Here is a 22257-nt window from a genome sequence, read left to right on the forward strand (position 1 = left end):
ATTATTTAGAAATATTGCAATGAGTGTGTGTTCGGTGGGCAACGAAAGTTTTTGCTGCATGTGATGTTGTACCATTAAACTAAATTCACATAAAGTCCTCACCTGATACTTTCGACTGCCTGTTTGAAATCCCTGATACTGTTATAAATGACACGTGGTTCATGTTCACGTCCTCATAACTCAAAGCCCAGCCAGGCTTTATTTTGGTTAACGCTCCGCTTTGGAGTTCTGCCTTCAGGGCTCAATGTGGAACTTGATCTTAAACCCTGACTGACAGTTTGACCTCAGACTCCCGATCCACGTTTACAAGTAGATCAAGCGTGGATAATTACGGCTAAATCTGTTTTATTGTCTCCAAATCGAGTATCTCCAAACGTGGTTTCTCGCCAGTTTTAGTGCTGGCATTACGCACACTTGTGCCACCACGTCAGTGATAACTTAAGATCTTTTTTTTTTACGAGGGTATTATCTTGAGCTCTCTTTGTGGCGGATAACAGCATGCTGATGCGCTTTGTGATTTAATCTGTGCGCGCCAGGAGTAGGAGTAACCACATTAGTGGAATTGTGCCATTCCTATATAATAGTAATCATTTATTTGCAGCTTTCGCAAAGAAGTGAAAAAGTGAGTGGTGAGGCGAGGGTAGCGGCAGGTCTTTTTGGCTTTCTCAGCTGGAGAGAGACTCTGTCCATTCACACTGTTTCCTTCATAGCACAAAGAGCCAAATGCCAGCAAGAACAATTGTGGGCGTTTAGGAAAGGCACACCACAATAAAATATTCTTCAGAAAATCCTGAAGCAGGAGGAAAATGAAGCCTGCAGACTTTGTTTTCAGACTGCTACAATCGTTATTGTTCAGGTTGGGTTGCCTGGTTTGTATTGCACGAGCAATTAAAATGAACTGCTCAAGGTTTCGAGAACAGGAAGAGAATTTTTAATCACCATAAGATCCGAGTGGTACGCACAGCATGAAGAGCAAGGCTTGCTTTTCTCAGACTTTAGTACTAAAACTACACAATTCAGCTAACGGATCCTATTGTGCAAGTTGGCAAGGAAAAATGAAAAGGGCTTGCTTATTGTTTGATGCTCATCCCTGTCTGTCCCTCAGCTCCTGGACTCTCTTTCTTCTCTGTTAACAAGCAGAGGGACAATGTTGTGGGACAAACTGTGCTGGCTGCTGGCCCTACTGGCCTTATCGTCTGGGGCTCTGCCACCTTCCAACGAGCCCCAGTCTGCTCCCAGAATCTTCCTGTCCTTTAAAGGTAAGGCACTCAAAATAATGCTGCGTCTGTGGCCCAGTTTGTATGTTTTTGTGCATCTCCACTGACGATTTTATTATTGGTGTAACATTCACTTTTGTCACCGGCATTTGATTTCTTGATCTTCAGAATGGGTTAACTATTGGCACCAGCTAAATTCACGTCTTGGCAAGCCTGCCATTTGTCCCCTCGGTGCTTAACAGTGAGTTTGATTGTGTGATTGTGTGAGAGAGGCCTGATGAGAGGGATGAGGAGATGCACTGCTGATTGTCCTGAATATTCAGGGCTAGAGAAAATATCTTCATCTAATCGCCTGGCTGCTATTAGTTCCCCAAACAGGCCTTTGTGTGTCCTCGACTCCCTTCTGAAATCAAGTCAGATTTAACACTTGGCTGAACGCACACTCAGGGTGCAGATCCAGCATGTTATGAATGTTAGCCAGTGCCACATGAGACCCTGAGTGTGTGTTGAAGAGTCCTGTTAAAATAGGTCTCAGCAGTGCACTCTCTGGTGGTTTGTCATTCCAGCGTTGGCATAGTCATTGTGTCCATGACTGTTCTTGAGGTCCTGTAGTACCCCTCTCTGCCGACTTTAATAAGACTCCCAATCCAGGGGCCTCATTTATGAATTTTTGACCAGAACCCTACATCTGAGTGGTTATTCAAGCAAAGTTTAGACTTGACGTAAGTGATTTTCATGCTGGTTTTGTAGGGGAGTTGTCGATTGAGGGTGTGAAGAAGTAACTGCCAGACTCAAAATGTTCTTGATTAAAAACAGGATGTGATGAGAATGCAATGGAAAGAAGTAAGCATGGCTATCTTTGACTAAAGCCTCATTTGTGCTGGCTGTATAGAAAGGGAAATCGCAAGATGTGTGCCATTAGCTTGAGTTGAAGTTAGAAATGAGATTGCCAGAACGGGCTGTTTTATGCTGAGCATCTTTTATGAATCAAAGTCAGGAATGTTCTTACAGCTAAGTTCAGGTATGAATCCAAGTACGTTTTCATAAACGAAGCCCCGGATCGCCACGCTTCAGATCTCTGCTCAGAGTTGCAGAAGTTTGCGAGTGCTGATCGGTAACTGCAGTTTATTTTTTAAGAAAATCAATCCACCGATCTCACAGACGAATAAACTGTCGAGTGTTTCTACTGTGTATTTGTCAAAAACACCTTATTTGCTTTAATTTGTACTGTGTAACTGGATGTCATCTTTTTTTCCCCCCAAACTGATGAAGAAGGCAGACTTTAAACGTAGGTTCACCTCTTTTAGCCTCACCTCCTCGGATATTTTGTTTTCTCTCTCTTCATACTCTTTCTTGAATCCAATCTCTTTCTCTCTCTCTCCTTCTAATCGAGCCGGATTTCGCCGGCTAATGGTCTCACAATTACTTGGAGAAGAGTTCATTTGTTTTCTGCTTCTTTTAATTGAGTTGCTTTCTTGTTTTTAATTAGTTTTGGAGGTTACTTTCTGCCTTACAGAGCAACTTCAGATGACTGGAGACTGGAAATGCACCTAAGCTGTGCATTTTCTAATTGTGTTGGGTTATTTTTTTTTCCACCACGCCGCGGGGAATACTGGTGCAGTGTGCTTCTGTTAAGTTTCCTTATGTGCTTAAGAAAATAATTAGCTTCAGGCTTCATCACACCAATCTAGTGCTATAATACAAATATGGTTTGCTTGTAACAAGTGGCCATGATGGCACAATTCAGCTTATTTTTAATAAGAACTCGATAAAACGCAACGAGGAGACGAGCTACAATTCTCTGAGAGTAGAATCTAATGTAATCCGTTGTTTTCGTGCTGCCTCTGACCCAGCGACACATGTTTATCTATAGAGGTTACACAGTATCAACTTACTCTGATTATTTGCATTTTATGAAGCTGGCAGAGGAGATTTATTTTTAAATTTTTTGCTACGTTTGGCTGAAATCCAAGATTGTCAGAAGAGAACCCACACTTTGGGTTTGCCTTTTGAATACTTGTCCTCTATTAAAGCAACAGACAGCGGGCTTGTATACAAAGCTGCACGCATATTTGTGTTCAGAGAACCTACAGTGTATTTTGCAAGATGCATACATATACAGTGTTTAGACTGCCTTAGCCTGCTTGCTTCAAAACCCATCCTGCATACACTGCCATTTATTAATTCCTACTTTTCACCTGAGTCTTGCATTGAGATACTGCTTTCCTGACACATACATAACATTGCGTGTAGCATTGCAGTTCTGCAGCAGAGATTTTGTGATGAACTAATTCTATACAGGATCTCCGTCCTCAAAGCAAAGTAATCCACTATTTGAGTTTTTAGTGCTGGATCTGCACAATGTAACCGCTGCTATAAACCTAAGCTGATAATTTCGCCTAAAGCGGCTACTGAGTGTGTTAGTACGGCCTGAGTTATTAACTGTGATAAGGACCAAGTGAGCAAACAGAGACTAAGACCAAAGGAATGTCCGTACAGAGCAGATCGTCAACGCCGACTTCAAAAGAGCCGAAATAAACAGCACACAGACAGCAATGCATCTCTCAAACTAAACAGTGTGTGTTTTCCTAAAAAAAAAAAAGAAAAAATCACGGTATGTGGTACATTAATTCAAACGTGCAGTTGAGGTTTTGAAGATAGGATTTTCAAATAAGAGGGTGAGCTATGAGGTGACCCGGTGGGATTACAAAAAAAAAAAAAGGTTCACAGTTGTGCAGATATGTATTCTTTCCCATAAAGACTGAACGAGACGCGGCTTAGATCAGCTGCTGTGAAGTACTATACTTACTTTTAAACAAGGTCTATAATCACATGCTATTTTAGTGTGCAGGGCTCTGCAAGGTTGTGACCCTTCAAACAGAAGCCAGCCACGGCAGAGGTTAACTGCCCTCAAACTGTGGGAGAATGGCACCGTATTAACAAGTAATAGCTTGTTAGGCTAATCCTTAGGCACATTTGAAAGTGTTTAACTTTGTTTTTCTTCGGCCTCTGTAGTCCAACCGGGAACACCTGGGCACAAGGTTAGCTCTGGGAAGAAAGCCTGGAGAGAAAAGACAAAGCCAGGCACTCCTGTAATTGGACTAATTGTCTGGGACAATCTTGAGGTTACTCCAGCCTCTGCACCCCCCTCCCGACAAGCTTTTTGTCCCATGTAATGGGTCGATGATTGTCACGCCTGAACAAAGACTTCACTATCTGCTCATCTCTCCTGACACTTTTCAGGGTTGGGATCAGAAACGGCCTCACGTCCTTCATCTCTTTATTCTTTGAATAATTAGGGGCTGCTACTGAGTTTGAACTTCACTGCTTGTTCTATTTCTGACTCTACGACAATAGACACGTCCACAGATTGCGTTCTATTGGCAGATTTATACACGAGAAGTCTTTTTGTCTTCCGCAGGTTATATCGCTGTGACATTCCTCCTTGTAGGTGGTCCTGTACTGCTGGCTTCTCTTCGACTTCTCTGGCGAAAGACGAGGCATTATAGTAATAATAATCCTTGTCTTGCCACGAGCTATCCCACATTTTCCCAGGTTATTAAAGGGTTACTAAAGCAAAGTTTCTCTCCTTGCACCTCGCCCAACCTGCTCATTCCTTGTGTAATTTCGACACTGGAGACAAGAGCTAAGAGCCGCGGCCAAGCCTTGCAGCAATCAGGTCTCGGCAATCAATGAGCTGCTGAAAGCTTATCCACAGCTATCCTGTCTTTTTTGCACACGATCCCCGGCTACTCGGTCTGGCCGGGCGAGTCCGGACAAAACTGACAAATAAGCTTTTTGCCTGCATCGTTCCCAAAGATCTAAAAAGCACGCAAAGAAGCGAAGGGGCTGCATAAAACCACCCTGTTCGATCGGCTAACCGCTAGGGAGAAGGCAAATGGATTCAATCTGCAAGTGCATCATTCTCATAACCCCGAAACCTTCTTGCTGTACGGCTACAAAACTAATTAATTAGCTGCATCATCAGACCACATTACAGTGGATATTATTATATTACCTTACATGCATCAACGGAGATGTTAAACATAATGAGACATGCATTGCCTTAAACCCATACATGTTAGATTGCTAATGCAATCACTCATATATTAATAAATAAATAGAGATGATTATCATCTATAGTTGGAGGTGCTGATGTTATTGAATAATTGTGCAGGGTGTTGAGGTTGACAACTTGCCCAAATGTGAAATGAACAAATTGTTTCTCCGGAAAGAAGCTGTTTGAATAATTTTGTGTGTGTGTATGGTTTAAGGCTTTTTCCATTTACATGTTTTTTTCGCATTTTCTATAGTTTAATTTGTCGCGCTGCTACAATACTGGGCTCTTTTCCAAGGGGTTTCCCTGATCCCGTTGGTTTGTGGTTTCACTCTTAACAATACTTTTACAGTGATCCAAAAACCTGTAAGCTTCACATTCTCCCTCCATTATTTTGTCACAGTCATTTAAAGCAAGACGGGGATTAGCCAGAAATGTCTGGCAAACAGTATTTCCATCCATGATTTATTTATGCCAGAATGGAAGAGTATAAAGACTATATCTTATTCCCATTATGAGATTTTTTTTTTAACATTTCTCTCCAAAAACACAGACGACAAAAGACACGACAACAGCAGTCGATCCTGAGGCCATGAAAGTAAAATAGTGCAGCCAATTAATGCTTTTGGAAATACATGACATGCAGTAGCACCCCTTCTTGTCAAATAAATAAGTGATGTGTTTATTTTTGCAAAATATTCAGGAAGTAGCAGTAGCAGAGGAAGTAAATAAGCTGTTTTTTTTGTTGTTGTTGTTGATTCTTTGTCCTGGCTAAAGTCCACCATGAAGCACTTGAACCACTCGCATACCTCATTATCTAAGTGACATCCTCTGTGCCCTTCTACCTACCAGCTGTGCGTGTTTACTCCATTCCCAGCAGATTAACATCACTGGCACACGAGGTTAACAAGTTTGTTGCGGTCCTCTAGTGTCCCTGACCTACAATTTGGAGAGATGGTGAAGGACGCAAGGCTTTTATAAATGTGCTTCGCTCATGCTGCTGCTTATTTGACAATGCTGCTTGGATGCAGTAAACTCTCTTTGTATGCATTAACCATGCAACCCTGTACCTGTGGGCAGTTTATACTCCACAATCTTTTCATATTACCTCCACTGGGGAATATGACGGCTCTGAAACATGTTCCCACAAAGTAAAATGTGTAATGGCTGTGGCACGCAAGCCCCCAGCAGTTATTGCAGTACTTTGCTACTTTCTCTCTAGAGATGCTGCTCGTGGAGGGGAGGGGCGGTGCATCCCAGCAACCTCTGCTCTGCAGGATACATTCTGTCAAACTATGATTATTCAGGAGAGGAAAAACACAAGGCGACAGCTCCAGAGCTAAATATAGTATCCGTCTTGTCTGTCTCTTTCGCTTTTTCCCTCTCCCTCTCCTCCTCTGCCTCGTCATCCTCCTCCTCTGCCTTTACACTACGCTATCCCCTCTCTATTTGCCTGTTGATAAGAGGCTGGCAGTGTGGGCTGAGGGAGGAGGGCACCCAGTATGCCGCCCACAGCAGGGGCATGCTGTTTTAGCACACGCGAAAGGCAAAAGAGGAGGATGGGGGGTCTCTAAAGTGCTCAGACTTTCCTTGAGAGAAAGGGACAACAGTGAGGAAGCAGTGGAATGTATAAGGGGGGAGTGGGTGGACAACTGAGGGCAGAGAAATGTTTTACATACCAAGTAATATGCAGTAAGTGCAGTGGTAAGCCGTTTCCGAAACTCGGAAGGATATAATGTCTGCATTATGTTGGTCTTTTTAGTAATTTTCAGCCCATAAATTACAGGGCAGAGAGTAATGCACATACAAATCAGTGCTCCCAAAGAAAAAGCACGAGATTGAAAACCTTTTTTGCCCCAATTTGAATATTCCTTATGAGCTGGCCTGCAGAGCCTAAGCACTTATTAATGCTGGGATCTTCCCCCTGTGGTGCTCAAATGCACAACATTCAAATGAAACCAAGAAATTACCCCGCTATTTATTATTCCAGCAATTAGGGATTTTAATCATAGATTTAATTATTTGTGCTGGGGAGGAGCAGACCTACTCGCACAGCTTCGTTGGAATAATCATCTCGAGCAAGTAGGGATGCAACAGCGCTCCAAATGAGCGACTGATAGTAGACAGACAACGACGTGGAAACATGGCTGTTGATTAGAGCCGATACAGTTCAGTCGCACGCATTAAGGAGGTGCCAATAAACAATATGAGTTTCACAGTTCATGCAAAAATCTCACTTTTTCACAAGTTAATGCAAAGTACATCTCAGACGTGCGCCCAGAAAATGATTTTTTTTTTTTTCTTTTCTTTTAAAGCTCACGATATGGTACAGATTATTAATTCTGCCTCACCTGTTCATCCCTGGTTTTAACTCTTCTCTAAACAGGCTGTTTCAGGGTCTGCAGTTTTAAATGTAAAGCTGCTGCAGTCACGCCGCTTGGTGGAGACATGGCAGGAGAACCATTACAGCTGATAAAGAAAACACAGGAGTTCAACTGTACATGTTTCGACAGTCTGAGCAGGGGTTATTTCCTTGTCACATCATGCAGGGTTTCAGACCTGAATGGCTCGTTTGTCTCATTTGTCTCCCTTTCACACCGAACAGTTACCATCTGCTCACTGTGCGACATGCACGTAATCAGCTTGGCGATTGGATGTTTTTAACGAAAATGCTCTCCGAGAGGTTTACTTGACTCCCTCTGCACATAGGGAACACGTCGGCAGGTTCAATAAAAAGCCCATCCAGTCATCTGTCTGCTGTTTGAGGGAAGGGAAACACTAAGCAGGGGATGAAAGACAGCCACACTATTATAGATGTGGGTGTGTAGGTGAATGATAGACAGTGTGTGCAAGTGTGCGTCCTGGTGTTTTCATGTCTGTTAGTGCCTGCTGAAGTCTTTTTTTTTTTTTTTTTTTTTTTTTTTAAGATTCAATTCTGGCAGACAGGATAAAAATAGACGTAATCCACAGTGGTTCACCAGACCCACGCCTTATTACTCCCTCATGTTTCAGAGACATGTTTGAGAAAGGTGGTTAGTGTGGGCTTTGTAATTGTTTTCTTTTGCCCCTTTTATAGAGCCCGTCGTTCTTGAGGTGTGATTTTAATCACTGTAAGAGACCAATTATTATGCACGCTGTGGTGAACCTCGCCACCTGCAGAACAGGGGGCAGGAGGGCGGGGGAGTGGAAGAGGTTGTTGGTTAGAGGCAGAGAGACGAGATGGTAACAGCTTGTACCAGAGGTGGATTTCTTGAGATTCAAAGTGACAGGGAGGAATGGGAGACTCTTTTAATATTCATTCCAGTCCACGTGGTTCTGTCTGCATTGTTTGTGTGTATGTGCGTGTGTCTGTGTGTGTGTGTGTGTGTGTGTGTGTGCGTGTGTGTGTGTGTGTGTGTGTGTGGGTGCTCACATGCATGCAGAGCTTCTTCGGTAAAGAGCTGCTATCTATGACACTGCTTTGGTTCGGTTGCCATAGCAGCATCTACCTGTCACTCCTCGCAAACTGAATCGGGTTCAAATGATTCTCTCCGCAGAGAGGAGGTGGGATGCAATCACAGCTTTTTGTGCTTATTTCCCCAGATGTCTGCTTTCTCGTCTGCTCCCATGAAATCCTGAAGTTAAATGGCATCAAGGCTCCGAGGCTCGGTTAAGACAAATTTGCTAAAACAAGAAATGCCAGCACGGTGGTGTAATGTTGTGAAATTGTTGCAGAGGAATGGGGGGTTAATGATTGAATGGAGTTGAGGATTGATTCCTGTGCAGAGGCTCCACCCGACTGGACGTGCTCTCCAGATGTGGCTGAGGTGTGGGAGTCCCCTGGGATTCACTGCTTCGAACTGAAATTAAGGAGACAGCGGGTCAAGGGCACCTCTCCACTTGTTTACCTTAGACAGCTATCATTCATTTTCATTTGTCTGTCAGTGTGGGATCTTGTTACTGCAGTGCCACTGACCTCATTCATATGGTGGCCATTTTCACCATTTGGGGTGTTATACCTCTCAGGATACATACAGTCGTATATATTTATATATGTTTTAGGGATGTCAAAAATAATTAATCCATCATCATGATCAACCTGATTAAAAACCAACCAATAAAGATAACATGCTGTTTAGCGTATTCCATCGTTTGGTTCTGCTGCCCGTCACTACCAGATCAACTGCCCATTTGCGCATGCGCTACGGTAACTGTAGTAGGACAAACTGACCGAAATGCGTTGCCAGAGACGTTCATAGTCATTCTGCGCTGCAGATGGGTTAATTGCATTAAAAATTTTAACCGGATTAATCATGATGATGGATTAATCCGCGTTAACGCGTTCATTTTGACAGCCCTAATATGTTTGTTTTTCTGTTTACACTCACTTCTACTTTAACATGAATGAAAACCTCAAAACCATCTTTAACAGCAACTCCTCCACAGCCAGATTCTTAGCTTGACTGGTGTCTTAAGACAAAGGAGTAATATTCTACTTGAACAATTAAACAATTGATTAGCTACTATTTTTTTGATACTAGTTTCTCAAATGTGAGGAATTACTGCCATTTTATAGCTCCGATTGCTTTCATAGTCAATATTTAAAATGATTTTGGATCTCCAAATTCTCTGTGCTCTACTTGTTTGAAGTGTTTTCCAAGTGTAACTGTAATTGCATAAATGCCTTCTGGCACCTTGACATTTAGACGACGGCAACCTCCTGTATTTGCTCTTTCGGGGATCAGCCTTGAGAGTTCACTAAGCTTACTGTGTGAAAAAGGTCACAAGCTTCTGCTTCATCTCCTCAGGATCTGGACAGTCATTTTGTCATGGGAACGTATTAATTGTTGAAGCTAAAATTCAAAATGCTTGGGGTTAGAGCTTATAATGGGTATTCACAACCCTTACTTCACATTTCATAGACTAAAAAACGTATTTTTAAACCTTTGTACTCGCATTGGTTGGACATGCCATTAATAGCAGGATGTTCTGCCGCCATATCACAGTAGTCTGACTTGAATGACTTCAGTATCTGGGTAGAAGATGGGCGTTTAGTTGCAGAACACCCACCAATAAGATTATGACAAAATAAACCAAAGTTTAAGAGTTAAAATACTAAATCCAACAAGTATCAAGGACACGGGAACACGTGTAAGTGCTTCAGATGCATTTTGAAATTATCTCGTTCCAGCTCAGACATCCACTGGAAGGAGTGAGGGCAGACGACATAGAAAAAGAGAGGGAGTCAGATAAGGGGTGATAAAGAGATGAGGATTGTCTGGAAAATAGGCTGAGAGGAGGAAAATGTGAAGGGTGCAATAGAGCAAAATCAGCCGTGGCCCTGACGGTGCTAATGGACTATAGGGCATCAGTGTCAGGTTTGCTATCTCTGCCAGAGCGTGGATAAATGGAGGGATTTGAGAATGAAAAGGAGGAGAGGAGCGTGGGTGCATGAAGGCATACTCAGGACAAACCTTGTGTCTGTTTCCCATTAGCTGTACGTGAGTGTTAGATGAGATGGTTTACTTCAGCTGGTGACTGCTCGGACAGCCTCCGCAGGTCAGCCGTGCGCCAGTGCCCTGGCAATAACCTCGCGCTGCAAACTCTGACTGTGTTAGAGTCAATGAAAACTGCTGACTTTACTCACACTTGCGCATTGTCATACAGATTGTCTTCGAAGGAGTGTTGTAAGTAATTTGGCAGAGGGGAACATTTGGACTGAAGCCCAAGGTACGCTATGAACCATACATCTCTTCACTGACAACGCAAAATGATGTGAAGCCAAAGTACAGGCTTGCACAAATGTTTCTTTTTGCTGAGTGTTTATGCGATCAAAGTCCCCCCCCCCCACCCCCCCCGTTTGGCAGCGTCTTATGGGAAATGCTTACCTTCCAAAAAGAAAGGTCAAAGTTGTTTTTAGGCAGAAGCTGGGCAACCTCAAACACCCGCAACCGCATGAGATTTTTCAGGTGTTGGAGATTCATTCTATCAAGCCTCTCTCTCTGTGTATGTACTGGATGTGGACCAAGTAGCTGTCCATGTGATTAGGGCAGAAATGAGGTCTACGGTTGAGCCTGACCATGATCCTGTGGGAGGCTGCAATAGTGGTGTCTCACTATTGGATTAAAAAAGCCAGAGCATTCCTCCTTCTCCTCCTGTCAGCATTGTATTTCATCATTTCGTTACTACCCTCTCCCACTTTCATATATGCTGCACAATGTATAACTGGTGTAAACTGAGCCTCTGTCAGATGCTAACATCATTACGAAACCCGCCTTCAACGTTTGAGATGTAAATGCTTGGTAAATAGCAAAGCCTTCCTTGTCAGATTGATTTCACTCGAATCGGATTTGTATTCCCTGTGTTCCATTAGCCGCTGTGGCTTCAGGCAAGTATTGCCCGGGTTTGAAGGTCAGTCCTCTCGGCGAGATCACGCCTGTGTGGCCGGGAACCCCCTGAACCCACCTCGTTTTGGAGGAAGAGCAGAGTGGACGAGGAAGGGCAGGATGTGGTGGAACATGACGTTTTCATGCCGTGTTGTCAGGGTTCATACACTGATGGGCTTCCCGATGATGTGCTGATTATGGAGGGGAGGGGATGGCCTCTCATCCCTAATCATTGTGGCGGTTGCATTGACGTGATGCCAAGTTTTTCTCCATGCCTGCCCTGTTCACGCCCCTTTGCCTCCGAGCTTTGTTAGTCAACCCTGTTCTCAGGAACCTTCTGTAGGTGTCCCTAATGGCATGTTGGCAGTGTTGTCCATAGTATCTGTGCCATATGTGTGCGCCTGTGTTACTGCATACATATGTATGAATGAGGAATAGGAGGAAGGGCCTCCTATGTTGCTGTTGTTATTGTTGTTGTTGGTGTCGACGCCTCACTCATCCCCGTGAATGGACTGCTTGGTGTCAATAGAAGAGGGGTGTTTGTGTGGGCTGGGTCCATCATTCACTTACTTCATTCATGCCCCCAGGGAACCGAAGGGGGCGTGGCATACAACACTGGCCCGGCATTAATGCTCAAAGCATCTCTGTTCGTCCTTTACCTCCCTCTGCTCTCTCGCTCTCTCTCTCTGTATCTCATCGTTCTCGTCTCTCACTTTTTCCTCCTCTTGGCACTAATGGTCGAAACAGTCATCACTCAAGGCTATGGTCCCCGGCTCTCATGTTCTGTGGGGTTGCATGTTGGATGAATTGATGGACCCCGTGCTTCGCCACGCTACAATGATGGAAGACCACAGACAGCCTTTCAGAAAGCTTATAGGAAGGAGCACCTCCTGGCACAAACACAGAGGCACCGACTTTTTTTTCTCCAAGGCAGGGCAGACAGATCTAGTTTTAATGTGGTCGATTCAGTTAAGAATCAGACAGAGGAAACAAAAAAATGTCTTTTGACACTGGGAAGATCTCCAACTCAAACGAGGCTTTGTTCGAGTGTAATCCCATTTAGAAACGCGGAAGATGCTTGGAATTCATTAGCCTAATGCTTTGATTAAACCAGCGTCATTAACAGCCAGGATTTGTGCGCCGCGTGAAATTTATCTTTTCACTACCGGTGGCTGGATTACACTGTCCCATTAAACCATCTATGCATGATTAATTAGTCACAAATCAGCGTAACGCAGTGCATTATGAGCACATTAGACCATAAAAACAACAGGAACTTCCTTTATTTGAGCTCATACATCACGCTGCGTGCTGCGATGTGTTCTGGTGTCACTAGAAGCAGCGTTTTTATTGGAGGGTGAACAAATGTGTTCCACTTGCACACATGCTCTTATAGTTAGCTCTTGACTATGTATTCGTCAAGCATTTTCATGTGAAGTCGCTGGTGGTAGTTGCATCTGAACATGTAACTGCTCCAAAACTTAAATGCTTTATTGTGATTTCTATACAACGCATAAGAATATACAATATATGACGAGACTAATACAGCGTGAATTTGTAGATTTTTATACTTCTGGAGCTACAGCTGTCTCTTTTATAATGCAGTACTTTCTTAAATGTAAAAAACGGCTGATATCAGCTGAAACTTTATAATTTAAAACTTTTCAACCCATAAATAAGGCAAATGCAATAAAGAAAAAAATGCAATAAAGTTAGGAAAACTGGATAAGTGGTAAAGATAAGGACGCAGTACATCATTTGACCACTCTTATGCATCATGAGATGGATTATTCTTACAATTTAAGTACCCCGTGCCAGTGACATCTTAATGGCATATTCCATTTAAAGTCCTTTGCTGCTGCCTTTTTTTTTTTTTTCTTCTTCCTATTTGTTTTGCAGGATCCGATTGCATGACGATCAAAAGATAATTTTTCAACACTCCCACCTCTTTCTTGTGAGAGTGTTGCGAATGATTCACCAGATCTTTAGATGATCATAACCAGACTGTTGGAAAAGCTACAAGAGAAAATATGGCAAGCTGCAAACAAACAAGCTGGGGAAAGAAAAAAAAAAAGGCTTGTCTGCTGTTCATATCTGATGAATGAAAAACAGATAAAGAAGATAGGAGAAGGGAGCGTTGGAAGTGGGCGAGAGGCCACTCCTGAAAGGGAAAAAAAACAAAGTCTCTCTCCATTCCTGGTGTGGAAGAGGTTGTGTTTGGGTGCCTTATCAGTGCGAAGCGGATGGCTAAGCGCTGATTTATGACAAGGTATGACAGTGCAAGATAAGGGAGGTTTTAGCCTCCGTGAGACTGTGCAGTCCCTGGCTTCCTTCAACACACCTTGTGGGGACGGATGGAAGGCGACTGTGACCAACATTTCCCACTGTCACGCATGTTGTCTTCTTTCAACTGATAAGACTCCTACCTTCCTGCCTTTTTTCCTCTTCATCCATCTCTATCTCGCTCTCTGCCGTTCTCCAATCAAAACACTTGCTTCCAGCTAATACTGTCTTATTCAACACGATGGAGGCTTGAGCGCAGACGCATGTTGTGAGATGTGCGCCTAAACCAAAATAGCTACAAACGGCTGCGTTCTAAATTACATAGTAAAATATTGGCAGAGGCTTAAATGTGTATCGTCATGACGCGTTAACTGTCGGAAAGGTTATTTCAACATTTCTTATCTATCTCCGCCGCACGCCAAATCTCGCTGAGCATAACCGCCAACAACAACATACCAGAGGACACCTAGCGATCTTTTGATTTGCTGGATCTGGAGTTTTGTTCCACTAAGGTGAACGTAATTGATAAAGGAGCGGCCTCGTTTGCCGATGTCATGCCCGCAGTGCGGTAATTGCAGTGTAGTGATGACATGAAGGTTTTATTTGAACCACAAGCAGACATGGAATTTGGTGTCATGTTTTATGATTTGATTTAATCCATCCTTCACTCCGAACAAGCCTGATACTTTCGCTTCCCCTTTTCTGCAAAACCCCACAATTCAGTTTCACTTAGGGGAACGTGTTATTATGAATTTGACACTAACTACAGCCTTTCACACATCCTCTCTTTGCTGCCCCTAAACAGACATCCTCTGCGCGCCGACCCTTGCGGTCACGGGTGAGAAAAAGGCCACGGGGTCACGGGGGTAGGATGTCCCAGCTGTCTATCAAACGTGAAAGCCGCCAAATTAACAGGCACTGGTGTTTTAAAAGGTACGGGTGAGCGAGAGAAGTAAAAAAAGCCTTGGATTATACAGACAGACAGTAATCTATAGGTCTGTCGGCCTGTCACTCAGCCTGACCTTGGGTAGCTTTGCTTTAATTGCGGGGTGGGATGAGAGAGTGGGGCCCGCCTTTAGCAGACAATTCAGATTATCCTTCAAAGATGTAATGGCTGCCAACTTGTTTCATCTTGAATAGCGTTTTTTTTTTTCTTTTGCTCAAAGCACATATTTAGACTATTGGAATGTAAATGATCGTTTTTCAGCCTGTAATCATTTTCTGTGAAGCCCCCTCATTTTTAAATAAGCCAGGCCATTCGTGTTGGGAGAGATCACAAAATGCGACATGCCTCCGGCCACAGACCGGAGTTAGCACTGCTATGTCAGGGAATAGATGAACAAACTCCACAGCTGATGCCCTTGTAAATCGTCTGCAGGCCTTAGACATGTGGTAAAAAAACGGTAGCACGTGTTAATAGATCTGGAAAAGTTTAAATAACGTGCAAAAGTATTTTTCCATTCCTTGACCACTAAAGGATGGAGTTTAAAGATGTCCCAAAAATATTTCCATAACAATGTTCTATAGCGTTCCCACTGTCTGCATTCCTTTCCGCTCCCCCTCCCCCAGCCTCCTGTCCCTTTACCGCAACCCTATTCCCACTACCGCCACGTCCATCATAGAGGATCCAACAAAAAGTGAATGTCCTTGACTGACGGTCATCATCCCCCACTTTGTTTTCTCTACTCATCCCCCCCCCCCCCCATTTTTCCAAGGAGACAGACAGACGGTAAATGGACAAGTTAACACGGATGCTCTTTCACTCGTAGCATCCAGTCGGCTAATTCTCACCAGTCGGTCTCACTGCTTTCTTTTCTTCCCACAGCTCTCACTAAACTTTCCTGCTGATTTCCACTGAATGCTAGAATCAAATCCCCCTGTGAGTGCATGTGTTGCCGTGGATAAGAGACCGTATTAAATTCCTCTCATGCTTGCAAATGCACCAAGCTACAAAACATTTACTGTTTAAAATGAGATAAACAAAAGATGGTTTGATGGAAGGAGGCAGCGGGAGACTTGACTTGGTGATAACAGCTTGTCTGAAGTGTCAGTTCATGCACGCTTCGGAAAAGCTGTTGGACTTCGTGCGCACACAAAACAGATTCAAAGATGTACAACAGTTTCTGGTTAATATTTGCCCGTTCTACGGAGGAAATGGCGATGGAAGATAATTAATGTAAGAAGCCCAAACCCGAAAAATGGGACACGAGAATATAACATTTCATATTTGTGCAGCTCAACTGTTCTCACCCAGACAATAAGAAGTAAACACAATATTGTCCCTGGGATGCTCCCAAGTAATAATAGCTCAGGTGTTACTTGTCTGGGAATATCGCAGTGTGTGTTTGTTTGAGAATATACTCAAGAATTGTATTTTGCAGTGTGATTTGTTTTTGTTTTTTCCTTGCCGAGCTTGTTGATGCAGAGCTTAAAAGACTTGGAGGCAGAGCTCATGTCTGTAATTACCGTCGGAATCCTCTCCTGAGGTCAAAACCATATTGATCTGTTGGTTGACCAGTGCACAGTCGGGCCACTAATGGAATGGATTACAAGAGCAATGTTAGGGTTGATATGTTTGCAGAACTTCTGTTGTTCGAGTGTGTTTTGAACAGCCTTGATCTTAATGGAAATGTCCATTAAACATGACTTGTAGTGGTAGCTAAAGTTAAAAAATAAATAAATAAACAAATTAATTTAGCCACAATGAAAGCTTTAGCTACTGCTTATGATTCTGTGAGGCTAACATAGCTTGTTAGCATTAGATGGCATGCAGTTCTTTAGTAGGTATGACGTTTACTGTGTTCACCACCTTATCTTAGCATGTTAGCTTGGTAAAAATTGCCACGTGTTGTTTGAATCCGTTAGAAATGCATGAATGACTTTACCAAATGGCATGACAATTCAACCAGTGCTGCTGGGGACCATAGCCATGACAATTCAACACTAGTATTTCAGGGCATCACTAAAGTCACAAGTGCTCATCCCCTGGAACCTTGCACCAGATTTAATGGCCAATACATTCAGTAGATCTTGAGATATCTCAGGCGGACTGGAAAAAGGCCAATGTAAAAATTGTGTAAAATGTCTGTCATCTCAAGAGCTGATGTGGTAGAAAAAAACGTTTGAAGGATATTCCTTTTATGAGGTCATTTCAGCTGATTTCAGGAGGATATTGATGTCTTTAGGGCTTCCATGGCCATCTCTGTCCGTTGCAGAAAAGTTTAATTCCCTGGTGTTTGAGCACAAAGCCTGTCAGGCAAATGAGCAGGCCTTCGCTGCAGGCCCCAACTCCAACGCCCCATCTGAGGACAACGCCACACTGCTCAACAACCAGCCGCCTGATTGTCGAGTATTATTTGGTTGTCCTTTGCCTGTCATGTGGTATTAGTGCACAAGGCCTTACCCGGGATCTGTGCTGACACGTACCTGGTCGGGGGTGACCCTGCCATTGTCTAGCAGTGACGTGGGGTCAAGTGGGTGTATGCAGCCGCAGGGTATGCAGCATTATGTCGGCCGGCCAAGCAGAGGCAGATGGGGTGCTGGCACTCACCCGATAGTGGTTTCTAGTATGGTAACTTCACAGATGTCGCTGACCCTGAAACTCAACTAGCTGCCCTGTTTTGCCTTTGGCCACCGAGGACAGTTTTATATTCGCTTCACAAACTTCAAATTCTTTATTTTATTTAACATCTGCTACAGACTAAGACTCAACAATGTACAGGGCGATGCAGCGTAGGGACCACATTTTCCATGAGCACATTTAATCCGAAGGCACCAACTGAGTAGTTTATGCGCATTTCCATCTCCTCTCTTCAGTCCATATTTTGAATAATTGCTTTGGAAATCAGTGTAAGGGCCCAAAAAAGCTTCACAGTCAGAGTCCTTTGTCACTTTGTCTCCGTCTCCAGGACCACACACAACAAAGCCACTCATTAAAATTGCTTTGTTGTGTGCATAAAATGCCATCTTAGCTGGGAAGCAGCAATGAAATGCCATGATGTGTCAGAGTTATGGGTCCTTGTTTAAATATGTCCTTGTGAGTAATTATGCAAAACTCCAGCTCATGGAGCCACATAACCACAAGAATTTCATTTAGCCTTTTTATTTGCCCAAAACTTCACATTCAGTTGGAACCATATTCTCATTAGACATGACACTTGACAGCCCTCTTTATTCATGCCAGAGTTTAATACTTTCGACTCTTTTGTCAGTCGTAGCAAAATACAGCATCATCGCACGCATTTCCCGCATCGCCCTGCTTCTTCCACCTGTGGCATGCTGGGTGAGAAAGAAAAGAGTCAAGGATTCAACGGAAAAGGCATCTGTTATCTCAGCGGACTGGTATGCAGAGAGCGGCTAGTGGATACCGGCAGGATCAGACAAGCCAAGGAAAAAGAAAGGTGTCAGAGGAAGCTTGGCGATAAAATGAAAATAGCATTAAGCAGGCAGGATTTAAGATGGATGGAGATGCCTTATTTGTTTTGGTAGGGCTGTGTGCATGGCATCTTCAAAGCATCCGCGCGTTGTTCTGGGTGGGGTGCAAAGCTGGTGATAAGTGCACAGTCTGAGGACGTTGATGCAGGACAGGACAGTGATAAATGATCTTGAGATATTTGTTTCCTCATCACTCGTCACTGGGAGATAATTCGGTTTTATTTTGTGAAATACAGGAAGCATCATTTTGTTATCAGACTTTGGCCCATCGCCTTGAACACCATCTAAATGAATGCTTGATTTAAATGATTAGAATGAGAAGGGTCTTGACTTCAGTGCAGTTTAAGATGGTGTTCAACCTTGTCTGGATAAGAAGTAGTTACAGGATTGAACTCCAATTTCCCCAGCTCCGTTACCCATCCATCACTTTCCAGGAATGGAAGAACACTACCTCAGACCATAACTCATCCAAGGAACAGTTCCTCCAAATTAAACAACATACGTAATTTGTCTCTGGACCAAATAATAAATAATAATGTATTTTTCAGACTGAGACAACCTTGACAGCGTCAGTTTCTTACAACACTGCTTCAAATGACTCTTTTAAAAATGGCGTATAATTGGACAACCCAAAGGTTCAGATTTGGTTAATGCACAAAAAAATATTCACCCACAGGGAACGATGGTGAAGAAAAGACCACAACTCTCACTGTCGGTAGAAAATCTCAAATGAACTAACGTCCTCCCGTGACCTCCCAACCACCCTGACCTCCTTCCTCTGTGGACTTTGTGGCTCCTGAACAATGTCACGCTATTTCCTCCTCTGCTCCTGAGAGACAAGAGTCACAATTCTTACAGCTGCTAGACACTTTTTGTCACCTCATTGTAAACTTTGGGGCGCATTTGCTGAAACAACCGATGCTGTTGTTTTACTTGAGAGGCATGTCCCTGTCCAGGATGTCCGCCATAAATTCTACATCTGTTTTGCACTAGCATGGCTAACACCAATCCCACCAAGCTGCCAAGCTGATGGACTTCTTGCTCCTATTCCACGTGGGAAAAGATCCTCGGAGGAAGCCTCAAAACTGGCTACCTGTATTAGCCAATGGAGAGCATGTAGCTGGTTTTATAGATACCACTTGTGGATATACATTTACCACACATAAAGGTTAAATCTGTGTTGCTGGTGTTTGTAATGAATAGATATCTTTGTCTTGTTTGATCTAGCTTGCTCATTATTCTCCCCACTCTTGTCTTTAGTGAGGTAAAGATGACTTTAAGAACCCTCTCCTCTTTTTTTTTTTTTTTTTTTATCCACATGGGCTGGCATCTGAGATCTTAATCAGTGTTTTTGTGTATTTGGGCACACACAATCAGGGTGTTTTGTCCTCACTCCAGCTCATGATTAGAATTGAAGAGCTTCTGTGTGCCTTTGTGAGCCTTTGTTTTTTGCCCCTCCGGCAGCAGTAGAGGGTACCTCAGCCTCTCTCTCGCTATGTGTGTGTGTTGGCCACAGAGAGCAGCTCTCTCAGAGTTCGACTCAGAGTTTCCATGGCTCTCTCCTGCCTACTTTGATAAATGGAAGTTCTTAGGTCCGCTGTCAGGCTCCTCTACCCTCGGGAATCCTCCCTCCATTCTCACTCCTCTACCACAACATTTGCTGCTGTGGGTGAAAAATGACCGCGGGGAACAGAGTGAATTCTCAGTGTTGGACGGGGGAGTGGAACACCCAGAGTGGGTATAGGTGGCTGTTGTCCCCAGTAGACCCTGAGTCAACACTTGCTGCTAATGGTCTCTCTAAATTTACCTTCTAATTACCCCCCTCTTATTGCCCCCAGCTAGCAGCACACTGGCCATGACCTTGAATTATGAATAAACAAACAAAAAAAAAAGATCAAAATGACTCTTTGTTCAGTTCTGGTTAACATCAGCAATAAGAGAACTGATCCATCAACATCTCGGTCAAGGAAATACGCTGATTTTAGTGCTCCCAATTAAATTGAGATTTAGGAGAAATCTAAAAATAGGTATGAAGTGATACCTCTGAGAAAACATTGTACATCTGGCTGCGTGTTAGTGCAGCTGACAGAGAGGGAGAGTATTTGTCCTGAGTGCCAGGTCAGAGGTCAGCCAGGGAGAGGAGGATTTTTCACCCATTCACGCCCGCTCCGTCTCATTATTCAGCCCTTTCCATAATCCTTCTGAACTGCATTGTCACCACCGGCCGCTGCAGCGTCACTGACCAGCCCGCTGCAAGCGACAGCTCAGCTACAACAACAAACACAACTTCATCATCATTACAGCGGCTTGCAGCATCAGCATGACCCCCTCCATCCCACCTATACATACACACAAATAAACATTTGTGCATACAAATCCCAGCCACGAGCCCAGACAGCGCCTGGGGATAAGGGGTTTTAGTAAACCAAAATAAGAAGCCAATGTTCTTCTTTCATGTTGTTCAAAAATCAAAAGATTAGTGTTGTAGTAGCAGAGGGGGGTCTTCTGAAAGGCAGCCCGTTAAAGTGCTATCAGCTCTGCATGAATGTAAAAAGGAGAATATATGCGTGTACATTTTATCCCGTTTACACTATACATTGTTATGTGTAACGGAGCAGGAAACAAGATTATGTGAACTTCATGGAGAAAGTGTGCAGTAAAAGTTTATGTCAAATGACGTGTTAAATATAATAATATCAAATATTTCTTACGCGGTGAACAATTTCCCGTCTCTCCCCGCACAATATCATGACCACCCAGATCTCTCAAGTGCTCAGAGGCCATGATGAGCTTTCACCTCAGACCTTTCATGTCCTTTAACCTTTCACCTGTGGCCCTGCAAAGCTGAAGAGGGCAGCTGTCCATGTTAGTGTGTGCACAGAGAAAGGCTGGTATTCTTGAATTAGACCCACCTCAGGCTTCCGTATGGGTGTACGGTGCGTATTTAAACGTGCATCTTTGGATATCTTCTTTTATCATTTTTTTTTTTTTTAAATTTGTGTGTAATTACTCTTTTTGGAAGGCTAAGAACAGCAGTAAATTGGCATCTTAAAAGCAAGTCAAACATCTTGCCAAATCTTCTCTGCAAGTAATTTCTGTTTCCTATTGTAGAGTAGCTCGTCTAACAAGAATTTAATGAAGGTTGGGTTTGCAGACCCGAGTTGGAGTACAGACACGAAATGACCTTTGCAGTCAGTTCAGCCACAGATCTTCCTCTTCTTCTCCCCTGTGCTTTAATTAACCTTTCTGTCATCCCAAACTGCAGAAACAGATCTGTCATAATCTCTCATTTCCACTCAGGAAGTGAACTCATCACTTAAATCAATCTTTTCCTGCTTTCGATTTGTGCAGTGGGAGACAGGTGTCTCTGATTTGATGTGAGGATCAGAAGGCTCTACTTCTATTTCTATAAACACACACAGACACGCACACACAGACGCACACACACAGACACACAGTGTATCGGTTGCAGACAAGCGTGAAGAGCATCTGAGTGACAGCATCCGGAAGCTCGGAGATAAGACGTAATCTGGTGCCAATTATTTCTCCTTGACAGGCGCAGGTAAGCAGCAATCAGTTCCAGTGACATGTGTTCTGAGTCAATAGTCCTAACCCCAATGGGAGGTGAGAGGCTGATTATGAGGTGCTGAGCGGAGGCAAATTCGAAAGACAAACACTGCGGCAGGTTGAGCTGATAAGGCACTGCTGTTTGGCTCCTCTGATATCCGCAGTGACCTCTCACATGCCGGGCTGTAACGCACAAAGGTACGCCGGCCACAGATATTCAATATTCACTTGGGAGTTGCGCTGAATACACAAACACTTTAAGAATTTGCCTGTGTGCCAAAAGATCAAAAAGTCCTTGTACCTAGATGCCATAACACGTGTGTCGGTGCCTTCC

At 43.6% G+C, this 22257-nt stretch overlaps 1 protein-coding gene across 1 annotated transcript in view; it reads left to right on the plus strand.

Moving 5' to 3' along the window:
- Positions 1–1146: 1146 nt before the first annotated feature.
- LOC311487579 (semaphorin-3F-like) overlaps positions 1147–22257 on the plus strand; it is a 48019-nt gene continuing 26908 nt past the window's right edge. Inside the window, exon 1 of the mRNA XM_084543905.1 lies at positions 1147–1259. Within this exon, the coding sequence (XP_084400031.1) occupies positions 1148–1259 (112 nt within the window). The 5' untranslated portion in view covers position 1147. The remainder of the gene's footprint in view (positions 1260–22257) is intronic.

The sequence above is a fragment of the Chelon labrosus genome (assembly GCF_963514085.1).
Source record: "Chelon labrosus genome assembly, chromosome: 4".
Classification (NCBI taxonomy): Eukaryota; Metazoa; Chordata; class Actinopteri; order Mugiliformes; family Mugilidae; genus Chelon; species Chelon labrosus.